Consider the following 13,722-nt stretch of genomic DNA (forward strand, 5'->3'; position numbering starts at 1 on the left):
TGCCACCTAGGAAGCCCCAATAAAAATCAGACATACTACCAACCTCTAAGGTTTTGAACCTAGAACCCGATCTGAGAACTTGTCTCTGGGAGTTGGACCTGGCCTTAGCTCTTGGTGAATGGAATCCACCTGGGAATAGTTAAGAAGCTTAAGAAGCAGTAGCGTGGGTGATAATTCCCTTGCATTCCATCTTCACGGTGGGTGTGCTATCCTATTCTTGGGCTGTAGAGATGAAACAGTTGGTTCTTGGGACAGAGGACTTCTCTGCATCTCCTGCCTCCAGGCAGAGTGACTCCTCTTAGAATCATTTGTTCTCCCCTCTGGCTTTCGGACAGGCTAGTTTTACGGCTTTCTTGTAGATCTTCAATGAGTAGGCCACACTTATTCTAGCATCGGATTTTTTTCCTCACATTCTCAAAAGTTGCAAGCACAGGGTCCATGTTTTAAGGCACAACAGGCCATGGTTTAATCACCTGTTTCTCTGTTAAATATCAACGGTGATCTTGCCAGTCCAAATTAGTACGTAGGTCCTAATGTCTCCACCCTTGCGGCCTTAGCTCAGCCGGTTCATGGTCTTTAGTGTGTTATTTACAACATTCTATTTCCTTGTGCCACCTTCTTTTATTGGGTAAGATGCTTTCTGTCACAAATAATAGAAAATCCAACTCAAACAACTTAATAAGGAGAATTAGTTGGCCTCTGTGACTGAAAACTTGCAAGCTGTGTGGCAGGCTTCAGGTGCAAACCTTTCCGGAGGTTTGTGACGTCACTGGGTTATTTTCTTTCCTTGCCCTCCTCCGTGTACTGTTTTCCTCCTCAGACTAGCTCCCTAATAAAAGCAGACCCTACGGACTGTAGCCTGCCAGGCTCCTTTGTCCATGGGATTTCCCAGATAATAATACTGGAGTGGTTTGCCATTTTCCTCTCCAGGGGATCTTCCTGACCCAGGGATCGAACCCAGGTCTTCTACATTGCAGGCAGCCTCTTTACCATTTGAGCTACTAGGGAAGCTCCAAAAGCAGTCATGGTCATAGCAATTCCTAGTACCACATCTGTAAATCATGCCACCCAGAGGTAGCTGGAACCGTTGTCCTAATACTCCAAGCCAAAGCTTCAGGCTTAGTTAAATGACCAGCGCTGAATCTGCTCTCATGGCTGGGAGATGGAAATGTGTTCATTGTCACAGTCTAGATCACACTCTCTATTCCTGGACATTAGATAAAAGTGGCTTCCTTGGAACAACATGGATTCCCCTGGGGGGTCTTGGGAAGGGTGCAGGTGGTGAGCTTGTATGCATCAAACACAAAGTGTCCTCGGTGCTCTCCATCTGTTCCCGTGTGGATTCTTCTGATAGTTTCTGGAAACCTTGAGTTAGCAAGTCATTCTGAAATTTGTTCCTGTAGTCAGTGTTGCTCTTTCAGGGAAGAAACAAATCAGTTTCTTTTGGCTGAATTAAATATACGGGCTAATTTTGTTGAGATGTCAGAGTGACCCAACCAGGCCTGGAGATGGTAGTCAGGGAAAGTCAATCCATTTGTGTGAAGATAGGAAGTATCTCTGTGCCATTTTATCAGGGTTCCAGTTTCACCAGAATGAGAGTGTGGAGGAGGGTATCACTATTTGCTCCCCCAGAGAACCTAGATGCTAAAAAAAAAAAAAAAAAACTGGTACGAAACAAAACTCTGCTGGCTGGACTAAATGGATGTTGGCATCACCTTTTCAGTTGGTTTACTTTATTGTGGTATTTTGAGCTGAGAAAGTTGTGTTTTCAGAGTTTTTCCCTTTTACCCACTGCCTATAGCAGCATTTGTTTCGCCCTCTTCCGCCCTTGCCCTTTGGATTGATTATAAAGTTGGGAAAGAAATGTAAAGATCAGAACCCATACTCTCGCTTGAAACTCATATTTGAAACCATGGTGAAGCAGGTTTAATTACAGAGAAAGATTGGCTGCTTAATTGCTGTTACCTGCCACGAAGCTGTTGCCTTTCTGTAGCTGTTTCCATAAATAGACTTTATATACAGGAATCTACCCTGGGGCAAAGAGTTCCCATTCGGCCTCTTTACTTAATTCAAATTGCTAGGTTGAGGTGGTTATTTTTGAAACTCTTCTCAGGTTGACTTTCCCCTTAATCCCCAAGCCTTCTTCCCTCATCTGCCAAATTACATGTAATGTATCGCTGCTAGATTGCTTTTGGCATTTCTCAAGTCTGAGAACTTGAAATTTGATTGAAATGTTAATTTATTGCGACAGTTTGGGCACTCACGTTCCTATTCCTGAACAAGTCTCTGAAAGGACTTAGTGTGGGCCCAGCCCTGTCTCTGGCTTCTGTGCATCTCTAGAGCATGGCATGTCTCCTTCCTCCACCTGGTTTATTTTGAAAGAATCTGGCCTGATTCAAGGTATGTGAAACGATTCTTGGTGTGACTGTTGTTGGGTTTTAGCAATACCTGGGGCTGTTTATTCCAAGTGTAGTTGGCATGATATTTAAAAAGATTAACAAATAAGTTAACTTTGGTTTTCTTCTTTTGATTATTAAATAGTTGCTTATTGGTTGCTTTTGTTTGTCGGAGAGCCTTGCTGCTGGTTCTTAGTCTCTCTTTTTTGGCTTTTCAGTACACACTTAAAAATTTTTTTTTTAATGTTGTTGTTGTTCAGTCACTTGGTCATGTCTGGCTGTTTGCAACCCATGGACTGCAGCACGCCAGGCTTCCCTGTCCTTCACCATTTCCTGGAGTTGCTCAAACTTACGTCTATCGAGTTTGTGACGCCATCCAGCCACCTCATCCTCCGTCGTCCCTTTCTCCTCCTGGCTTCAATCTTTCCAGCATCAGGGTCTTTTCCAGTGAGTCAGCTCTTCGTATCAGGTGGTCAAAGTAGTGGAGCTTTAGACTTCAGCATCAGTCCTTCCAATGAATTTTCAGAGTTGATTTCCTTTAGGATTAACTGGTTTGATCTCCTTGCAGTCCAAGGGACTCTCAAGAGTCTTCTCCAGCACCACAGTTCAAAAGCATCAATTCTTCAGTGCTCGGCCTTCTTTATGGTCTAACTCTCACATCCATACATGACTGTTGGAAGAACCAAAGCTTTGACTAGATGGACCTTTGTTGGCAAAGTAATGTCTCTTTGCTCTTCTAGCAGTGTGTCTGTTGGAATGAGCATTAAGAATACTGAGGTCATTCTTGGCAGGTTATATTATATAGGCAACCTCTGATCTTCAAGTGGGGTGTATTCTTTCTGTATATCAGTCAGTGTTGACTCCTGGAATGAAGTTTCTCCCCATAGGTACAGTATTATAAGTGGTGATTTTGTTCTTTTAACACATAAATGTAATATAGTCCTAACTAACCATAAGCAAAATCTCTTAACCTTTCTGAGCTTCCTTATCTTAAAATGGGTATAATGATAACAATTTACCTCATAGAATTGTGAGAATTAAATTAATTGATGCACAGAAAGTTCTTGAGATAGCATCTGGTATGCAGCAAGTACTCCGTAAATGTTAACATCATTTTAAACACAATATGTTTTGGGAAAATGGCATTTTGCATTTCATCATGGAATACTGGGTGATGCCACTTGGGGCAGCAGGTTTCTGTGGGTTCAGGTCTGACATTGGTAGGCAAGGGCTGGTAGAAAGGGGTGGGGTGGGTTCTCTTGCTAGTGTTTTGCAACTTCTGGTTGGGGAGAGGCGATGATCTAAAAAGAAGGAAACAGCAATCCTGGCTACCTAGTGGCTCTTTCAGTAAATGGACTTTGCTTGGGGTGATGATGACTGGGAGGGAGGTTCATCTTTGGTGGCAGGTTGGCAGTTGGGACTTCTAGCTTGGCAGTGACTGCAGCCTTCCCCCCACCCCCTCTACCCCCTAGGCTTCTGACACAGGTTGTAGGAAAGGAGAGGTTACAACATAGGTGAGGCAAGTGAGGACCATTAGGAACTGGCAGTGTTTCATTTCTCCGTTGGTGCCAAGAACCCATCTGAACTAATCTTGCTCATTTAAATTCTTCCTTTCTCTTTCTTTGCTACAGCAAGAGACTATGGCCAAGATGGAGGTGAAAACATCACTGCTGGACAATATGATTGGAGTTGGAGATATGGTTCTTTTAGAACCTCTCAATGAGGACACCGTCATCGACAACCTCAAGAAGCGCTTTGACCACAATGAGATATATGTGAGTGTGCACGGAATGTCATCTGGGGAGTTTAGACTTTGCATTTTATGGTGCAGAGTGGGCTTCTCTTCCTCAGACTCTTCTTTTTTCTGTTTATTGGAGTCCAGAGGTATTTGTTGATACCCTCAGGAAGAAGTTTGTGTTTGCTCACTTGGTGCGTGAGTAATGTTGATGAGAATCTCGTGAGTCTCTTACCACACATGGTGTCTGCTAACCAGGCAGAGTGTTGCACTGGACGTTGATGGTATTCCAAATCAAGTGGAAGACTACGTTCTGCCCTCTGAGGGACATATGCTCAGGAGGAAGTTTGAAATCCAGAAGTGTCATGGATACCTACATAAGATTAGTAGTCTAATCTTTGAGAAACCACTTGTTGAAATGCAAGGCAGTCAACTGTCAAAAGAGAGAGAAACCTTCCTGATATTTGTAGTTAGTAAGAGACAGGAGCAAATTACCAGCTATGGATATGTGTTTGGTCCCTGGAGATTTGGGAATAGTCTTGTCCTGCTATACAAAAGTATTATGTCAGGCACAAGAATGAAAATATAGAAATATATACAGTGATAGAAATATTATGTTGTAAAAATTCTCTATGAAGGATTTCACAGTGTTATGCTGTTGAGTTTTTTAAATGTATTTAAAATATGAATGAGAAATGCTTTTATGTGCAGCTTTTTTTGGAATTTGCAGAAAGCACAGAAATTTGCATCTGCTCAGATAGAGACATGGTGTTAACTAAACCAAGGAAATGGGGCAGTGATGCCCTGTACCAGCAGCTGAGAAGGAAACCAATGGATTGGGTAGAAGTAGTTTTGGTAGATCCTACATCACTTTTGAGTTCTGTTTCTTCCACTCTATAGAGTTCAGTTCAATTCAGCTGCTCAGTCGTGTCCGACTCTTTGCGACCCCATAAATCACAGCACGCCAGGCCTCCCTGTCCATCACCAACTCCCGGAGTTCACTCAGACTCACGTCCATTGAGTCAGTGATGCCATCCAGCCATCTCATCCTCTGTCGTCCCCTTCTCCTCCTGCCCCCAATCCCTCCCAGCATCAGAGTTTTTTCCAGTGAGTCAGCTCTTCTCATGAGGTGGCCAAAGTACTGGAGTTTCAGCTTCAGCATCATTCCCTCCAAAGAAATCCTAGGGCTGATCTTCAAAATGGACTGGTTGGATGTCCTTGCAGTCCAAGGGACTCTCAAGAGTCTTCTCCAACACCACAGTTCAAAAGCATCAATTCTTCGGCGCTCAGCTTTCTTCACAGTCCAACTCTCACATCCATACATGACCACTGGAAAAACCATAGCCTTGACTAGATGGACTTTTGTTGGCAAAGTAATGTCTCTGCTTTTCAATATGCTATCTAGGTTGGTCATAACTTTTCTTCCAAGGAGTAAGCGTCTTTTAATTTCATGGCTACATCTGTGTCTAGATATGAATTGGTTTATTGAGACATGCTTCATGTTTTCCTATTAGTGTGCAAACAGTAGGAAGAAATATAAATAAATAAAAGGAGAGAACATAACTGATTTGTAACTTTTGTGGAAGTAATATATTTTAAAAATCATATGCAAAGCTATATTTTATATCTCATATAGCTTTCCTTTTCAGGTAGGCAATCATGTTTCGAGGATAACTTTGGATAATTAATTTCTGAATGAAATAGGAATCACCATCTGGGACTTGAACTTTTCATCTTTCTTGATGTGATTATTAGAGATAGGGGTAGGTTGACAGTAACAACAATGAGATATGTGGGTACTGCTTTGGAATATTAATTGGTTAACTGGCTACTAACCTAAGTTCAGAGATGCGGTTATGTAAACTGCTGATTCAGGTGGACGAGGTATAAAATGCTGTTGCGGTATAACAGGGGGAAGGTGTGGTTTGGTTGGGCACTGAGGCCCCGGGTCACCTTTCCTCAGGCTATAGCACTTCAGCTTTCAGGTGGGAAAACTGCACGGCCCTGCAGCTTTAATTGAAAGTATGGTCTGATAGCAAATAAAAGACAGACTTTAAACATTGGTCTTTCAGGTGGAGATAAGAGAAATCAGTTATATCCCAACCTAAGGTGGCTGATCATTTTTCTTTTTGGCTCTGAGAAGCAGAATTCCCTTTCAGGTGAATTGAGAATAGGATGGAGAGTAGAACATTACATGCATTCAAATACCTGATTTGTTGTACCCACTAAAGATAAAACAATCTCCTTTTAAACAAAATGCCAAGTATTAACATTCATGAGTCTTTAGCAGACGAAATGTCTGGGTTTCAGCCTTACATAATTTTATTTTCTGACTATTTTAGGAATGTTCTTTCTGGTATAAAACAAAAACAGAAAATTGCTTTCTGCTTCCAGATATTCATATAATTAATGTTTTCCATGATACTTTGGACCTATCATTTCCATGATGTTTGTGCCTTCATTTTGTAACTTTAAACACACGTCATATTGGAGGCTTCAGTTCAGTTCAGTCTCTCAGTCGTGTCTGACTCTTTGTGACCCCGTGAACCGCAGCACGCCAGGCCTCCCTGTCTATCATGAGCTGCTGGAGTCCACCCAAACCCATGTCCATTGAGTCGGTGATGCCATCCAACCATCTCATTCTCTGTCGTCCCCTTCTTCTACTGCCCTCAGTCTTTCCCAGCATCAGGGTCTTTTCAGATAAGTCAGTTCTTCACATCAGGTGGCCGAAGTATTGGAGTTTCAGCTTCAACATCAGTCCTTCCAATGAACACCCAGGACTGATCTCCTTTAGGATGGAATGGTTGGATCTCCTTGCAGTCCAAGGGACTCTTAAGACTCTTCCCCAACACTAGGCATTCTCCATTTTAAGCAAAAAAGAAAAAAAAAAAAATAGCTTATAGGGTAATGTGTGTTGTATGACTTTTTCAAAGATGGGGGTATATGATATGTACATATGTTTGTATATTTGTATGAATAAAAAGAAAAGGCATGCTGACTTTCAGTTCAGTTCAGTTGCTCAGTCGTGTCTGATTCTGCGACCCCATGGACTACAGCATGCCAGGCTTCCCTGTCCATTACCAACTCCCAGAGCCTACTTAAACTCATGTCCATTGCGTTGGTGATTCCATCCAATCATCTCACCCTCTGTCGTCCCCTTCTCCTGCCTTCAATCTTGCCCAGCATCAGGGTCTTTTCCAATGAGTCAGTTCTTCGCATCAGGTGGCCAAAGTATTGGAGTTTCAGCTTTGGCATCAGCCCTTCTAATGAATATTCAGGACGGATTTCCTTTAGGATTGACTAGTTGGATCTCCTTGCAGTCCAAGGGACTCTCAAGAGTCTTCTCCAACACCACAGTTCAAAAGCATCAATTCTTCGGCACTCAGCTTTCTTTATAGTCCAACTTTCACATCCATACATGACTACTGGAAGAACCATAGCTTTGACTAGACGGACCTTTGTTGGTAAAGTAATTTCTCTGCTTTTTAATATGCTGTCTAGGTTGGTCATAGCTTTTCTTGCAAGGAGTAAGCGTCTTTTAATTTCATGGCTGCAGTCACCATCTGCAGCGATTTTGGAGCCCAGAAAAGTAAAGTCTGCCACTGTTTCCACTGTTTCTCTATCCATTTGCCATGAAGTGATGGGCCCAGATGCCATGATCTTCGTTTTCTGAATGTTGAGCTTTAAGCCAACTTTTTCACTCTCCTCTTTCACTTTCATCAAGAGGCTCTTTAGTTCTTTTTCACTTTCTACCATAAGGGTGGTATCATCTACATATCTGAGGTTATTGATATTTCTCCCGGCAATCTTGATTGCACCTTGTGCTTCATCCAGCCCAGTGTTTCTCATGATGTACTCTGCATAGAAGTTACATAAGCATGGTGACAATATACAGCAGTCTTGATGTACTCCTTTCCTGATTTAGAACCAATCTTTTGTTCCATGTCCAGTTCTAACTGTTGCTTCTTGACCTGCATACAGATTTCTTTGTATATTTGTATGAATAAGGAGAAAGGCATGCTAACTTTAGTACCATGCTAACTTTAGTGTGGGTGGGTTTAAGCATGTTGACTTTAGTTGGGGGAGGGGATGGAATACGAGGACAGGGAAAAGTTATTATTCTTTTAGACCTCTGTAGTATAGGATTTGTTAAATCAAGCATGTATTGGTTTTGTAATTAACAAAAAATACAGGACAATAAATTTGATCATCCCACCTCTGTAACCCCACAAATTGTATATACCATCCTTGGGAAATCTGTTTCTTGGCCTTTATTCTGATAATATTTCTGCTTTGCTTTTGTTCATGGTTTTGCTACAAAATTGTTTAGCCTGGTATCAAAGGCCAAGTTAATAACATGCGATATTTTACTATCTTGCATTTCATTTTTTTTTTTAATTCTTTCCCAGAAAGATGCAGGGTTTTTTTTTTTAAGTCCCTCTCATAGTCTCCTGGCTTTATTTCATTCTGTAAAAGTGTGTGATTGTCTTGGGTGATTCATCATGCAGACGTATTGAACAATCATTTGTTCATACTGTGGTTGATAAGGGGGCCCGTGAATGGAGGGCTGTGTGGCTCAGACTTCAGAACTCTGGCTTTGCTCAGAGCTTTTGCAGCTCTGGATCTGAGTACATGCTCTTCTATCCTGCCGTCCACCCTCCTCCTGCCACCACCCTATCTTCAGGTAAGAAATAGTCCCTTCCTTCACAGAGTTCTCACAGGATCACCTGTCTACAGCATTTATAATCCCTAGTGATCCTGTCAGGTAAACCTGGAACTCTGGGTAGGCCATTGAGTCACACATACTCTTCAATCCAAGTCACCACAGGTGACTGTGGCCAGGTGACCAGAAGGAGCTGAATGGCTTAAGAAAATGTTTACTCTGAGGTTTGGGGAAGGGTCAGCTTTTTCCAAAGTAGATGGGTTAACAGACTGTGGGCAGGGCTGGTGGGGGAAGAAGAGGGTGGAAGGAATTGAGAGAGTAGCTCTGAAACATAGACATTACCATATGTAAAATTAGATAGCCATTGGAGATTTGCTGTATGATCCAGGGAGCTCAAATCTAGTGCTCTATGACAACCTGGAGGGTTGGGAGGTGGAAGGGAGATTCAGGAAGGAGAGGACATATGTATGCCTATGGCTGATTCATGTTGTTAGATGGTAGAAACCGACACAATATTTTAAAGCAATTATCCTCCAGTTAAAAATAAATTTAAATTAAAGAAAAAACAACAACAAAATAGGTGGATTGTGTGTAAGTAGGTTAAATAGTCTACTGAATACAGGAGTTGATGCTGACTAGACCCTCTGCTGTCAGCCCCTCAGGCTTAGTGTGTGTGTGAAAGTCACTCAGTTGTGTCGGGACTCTTTGCGAGCCCATGGAGTATACAGTCCGTGGAATTCTTCAGGCTAGAAGACTGGAGTGCATAGCCTTTCCCTTCTCCATGGGATTTTCCCAACCCAGGGATCTGGGTCTCCCGCATTGCAGAGGGTTTCTTTACCAGTTGAGCCACAAGGGAAGCCCCACAGGCTTGATAGGGAATTCTGTAGTGAAGTGGCTTTATTGGTTCGTGTTGTTACCAGGCTGAAGGACACGTCCTGTGAGAAGCATTTATTACTGAAATTCTAAGCTTGAAGTGCACCCAGAGGCACACTTCTTAAGCTTTTTCTCCTGGCCAACTCCTCAAGGCAGGGCAAAGTAAACAGGAGCCCCAGGGGAGAAGGGTGTAGTTGAAGTCCATCAACTTAAGGGAAATTATGTTGAAATCTTTGCTCCTGAAGTCACTGAGTTTTCTTTTATTCTGTGATGCATATGGTTTGTTTGTTTGTTTGTTTTAATCTGCTATGCTTCTTGCAGCCCTCCTTTGAATAAGAAGTGTTTTTGGTGCTGACAAGCACTTTGAGTTTGTTCTCTATCTGAATTGTCAGGATGGGGATCATCTAGCTGTCGAAGTCTGAATTAGTCCAGTTTTAGGATCTCATGTTCAATGAATTGTAGCTGTAAAAGGACTGCTTTGAAAGTCTTGATAAAAATTGTCTTGATCTTAGAGGCTGGTACTAGAATTAGGATCCTCATAAAAGTAGGATCTGGTATTTTATGAAAGATATTAATGCATGCTTCAGGATTATCTGTTCTTTGCTTTGAGTTGGGTTCACACACTGATTTTAAAAGGCTGAAGTTGGTTTATCACTCTGTCTGTAGTTGAGCAGAGTCTCTAAATCTGAGACAGTTCCAGATATTGACGTGGTCCTCGTCGAAAGACTGTTCCACTGGAGATGGATGGAGGAGGATCGGGTGAGAACAGATAGAGGGCATGTTGGTCTGATGGGGTAACGTGTAGAATCAGAGACTATTTGCTTTGATTCCTCACTCTTGGCAGAGTATGGTGCAGGCTGGGCCCAGCTGCAGGGCAAGCTAGTGCTCCAGCGGTCGCTGTGGGGTCAGCCAGTGGTGGGAAATGCTGGCTGTGACATTCCTGAGCCCTGCTCTGCTGTACTCTTTCCTGTCCTTTGTCAGACCTTCTTCTGGCACCCCGCCCCCGCCCTCAGCCAGATGGGATAGTGGCAGGATTTCAGGTGTACTGGTAATGCAGGAGACCCAGCCAGACGTGATGCTGTTTTTAGGGTGACTGGTCAGGACTGTGGTTCTGTTCAGGAACAGGAAAGGTGCAATTTAGGCAAGAACAAGGCCCAGGGCAAATTTGGAAACTAAAGAACCAAGGTGTCCATTCTCTGACAGGAAGTATTTTTGATGCTGACAAGTAGATTTAGTTTGTTTTCTATCTGATTGTCAGGTGGGGATCATCTAGATATAGAGGTTTAAATTAGTCCAATTTTAGGATCTTAAGTCAAACTAATTGTAGATAAGACTGCTTTCAAAGTCTAGTAAAAATTGTCTTAATTTTTAGAAGTCAGTAGTAAAATTAGGATCCTTGTAAGGATGAGATTCAATGCTCTTATGAAAGATATTTAAATGTAAGTATATTTGGTTTAAAATATTGCAAAGCAAAAGAAAATAATTCTAGTTAACATTTATATATTTATTTGACGTGTCAAAGTCACTTTTCATTTATGCACATGAAAATTCCTACCTCCTGAGGTTAACATTTATTCCTGAGAATTTGGTATAAATGGTGTACTAGTTTTCTCATGCTGCAGAATAGATTGCCTCAAATTTAGTGACCTAAAATAATGTACATTTATTATCTGACTCTTTTTGTGGGACGGCTTAGGTGGGTCCTCTGTTCAGGGCCTCAGAAGACTGCCATCAAGATATAAGCTAGGACTGCAGTCTCATTGGAGGTTCGTCCCTTTTCTGAGCCCACAGGGTTGTTGGCAGAGTTCAGATGTCCACTTAGTGCTATTCCTGCTACCTAGACGTTCTCCAGCTTTTTTTTTTTTTATTTCCTTTAAACAGCCTTGAAAAAAATTACAAAAATAACAAATGCTCTTGAGAAAACAAAAAACAGGTAGTATAGGGATACATAACATAAAAATGTAATTTTCTTATTTCAGTACCCTAGTCCCATTTCTAGAAGTAATGCTAGTTAGGTAGGTCATCTTCCAGATCATGTAAGTTTGATTTAAAATGAAAAAATTTTGTTTTGTTTTAAAGTTGGAAGTAAGAGGTTCTCCTTTATCTAAATGGATCAGTCTTTCCCAGAGAACCCAGACCCAGCAAATTTGTGTGAAACAAGAACCTTCTTTAATGCCACCTCCCGTCATGCCTTAACCAAATAGGGGAAGAAGGAGGGACTCCTGAGCTGGTGGAATGAAATGCCTAGACTTCACTGTTTGTGAGGGGTTCATAGTGAGCATACACTGCCTGCTTGGCTAGCTGAAAAGGTAGATTGTTAAGGAAACATGAAGAACAAATCATGTGTTTTCAGGAGTGTAGCTTTGATGTTTGGAATGGAGTCATAGCATTAGGAAGCTAGATAAAGCTTCCTAATGCTGTGAAAAACAGTCACGAGGCTGTTGTGTCTACTTTCTGAGCACAGTCTAACTCTTGGACTGTTTTATAATGCTTTTCAAAACAATTATTTTTTGGTAAAAGCTTGCCAGTTTCAACCTGTCCAAGCTCTCTTAAAACCTTTGGTGATTGGAAAAATTTTTCCTCTTTAAACTTGCAAAATGGACACATGTTTATCTGTTATTTGCCAAGCCTAGAGAGTTGTTTCATCATGCAGGCACTATCTAGTACTTGATATATTTGTTTAATATTTAAATATATTAAATGTAAATGTTCTGATTGAAGTCATACCTGAAGTTTGATTTGGCGGGAGACTAAGGCTTCTCTGGTGGCTCAGCGATAAAGAATCTGACTGCAATACAGGAGATGAAGGTTTGATTCCTGAGTCAGGAAGATCTCCTGGAGAAGGAAATGGCAACCCGCTCCAGTATTCTTGGGATTCCCTGGTGGCTAAAACGGTAAAGAATCTGCCTGCAATGCAGGAGACCAGGGTTCAATCCCTGGGTCGGAAAGATCCCCTAGAAAAGGAAATGGCAACCCACTCCAGTATTCTTGCCTGGAGAAGCCCATGGACAGAGGAGCCTGGCAGGCTACAGTCCTTGGGGTCGCAAAGAGTCCAGTGTGGACTGAGGAACTAACACTTTCACTTTCAATTTCCAGTATTCTTGCCTGGGAAATCCCATGGACAGAGGAGCCTGGCGGGTTACAAAGGGTCGGGCACGATTGAGTGACTAACACAGAGTGTTTAAGTTTTACTAGAGTCTTAGGCACTGTAGCTTTTAAAACTATCTTCATTTTACATATGAAGAAAGAGGCTCAGCAAGACTTAAGTAACCTGACCAGGATCACACAGTGGTAAAAGTGCAGGGATTCACACCCAGAAAGTCTGGATCTGTAGTTCTTACTAATAGTCCTGCTGACTTTACAGTTATCATGCACACCAGTGATACCACTAATAGGGAAGGATTCTCGGCCTGCAGAGTGCTGTTCAACATAATTGAATATGATACTGAAGAATGTGTGGGTTTGGAGCAAGGCAGTCTCAACAACCCAGGCAGATAATGGAAGTGATAATCAGTATTCCTGCTGTGTGTTGAGTGAGCATTCAGTGGTGCAGTGACATGAACTAGTGTGGCAGGGAACAAGTATGTTCAGTTCTAAACTAGGTGTTCCCTAGTCAAAGAAAAGTGACAGCAACGTGTAGGATGGTGTTTTTATCTCTGGAAGATGGGAGAAGATCTTGGGAGGAGATTGATTTTCATCCTGTTCACTGGACAGCTGCATGTGGTCCTTTACCTTTGAGAGCATAGAGTAGGGCGACTTCCTCCCTGGTGGTCCACTGGTTAAGAGTCTGTGCTTTCACTGCAGGATCTTAAAAAAAGAAGATGAAGCACAGAGTAGAGGAAACAATTCAGCACGGGAGACGTGTGCCCAGTTCATGTGGCTGATTCAGCCCTCCCTTCTATATATGTGTTTATTTCTGCTCTTACATCTGTAGTACAGATAGGTATTAATGATAATTCTAATTTCTAAGGAGAGGCTCCTTTCTTCATTCAGCTCCGTTGTGGAGGGGTGGAGGGTGAGACACGATGTGGCGTATTGGGACAGGCATGGGCTGA

The 13,722-nt window shown here is 42.2% G+C and overlaps 1 protein-coding gene across 4 annotated transcripts in view; it reads left to right on the forward strand.

Moving 5' to 3' along the window:
* Positions 1 to 13,722, forward strand: part of MYO1B (myosin IB) — a 199,171-nt gene that overhangs the window by 31,235 nt on the left and 154,214 nt on the right. For all 4 annotated transcript variants that reach the window (XM_019974173.2, XM_019974180.2, XM_070769490.1 and 1 more), the window contains exon 2: positions 4,028 to 4,171. In XM_019974173.2, coding sequence (XP_019829732.2) covers positions 4,037 to 4,171 — 135 coding nt within the window. In that variant the 5' untranslated portion in view covers positions 4,028 to 4,036. The remainder of the gene's footprint in view (positions 1 to 4,027; positions 4,172 to 13,722) is intronic.

Source organism: Bos indicus, chromosome 2 (assembly GCF_029378745.1).
Source record: "Bos indicus isolate NIAB-ARS_2022 breed Sahiwal x Tharparkar chromosome 2, NIAB-ARS_B.indTharparkar_mat_pri_1.0, whole genome shotgun sequence".
Taxonomy (NCBI): domain Eukaryota; kingdom Metazoa; phylum Chordata; class Mammalia; order Artiodactyla; family Bovidae; genus Bos; species Bos indicus.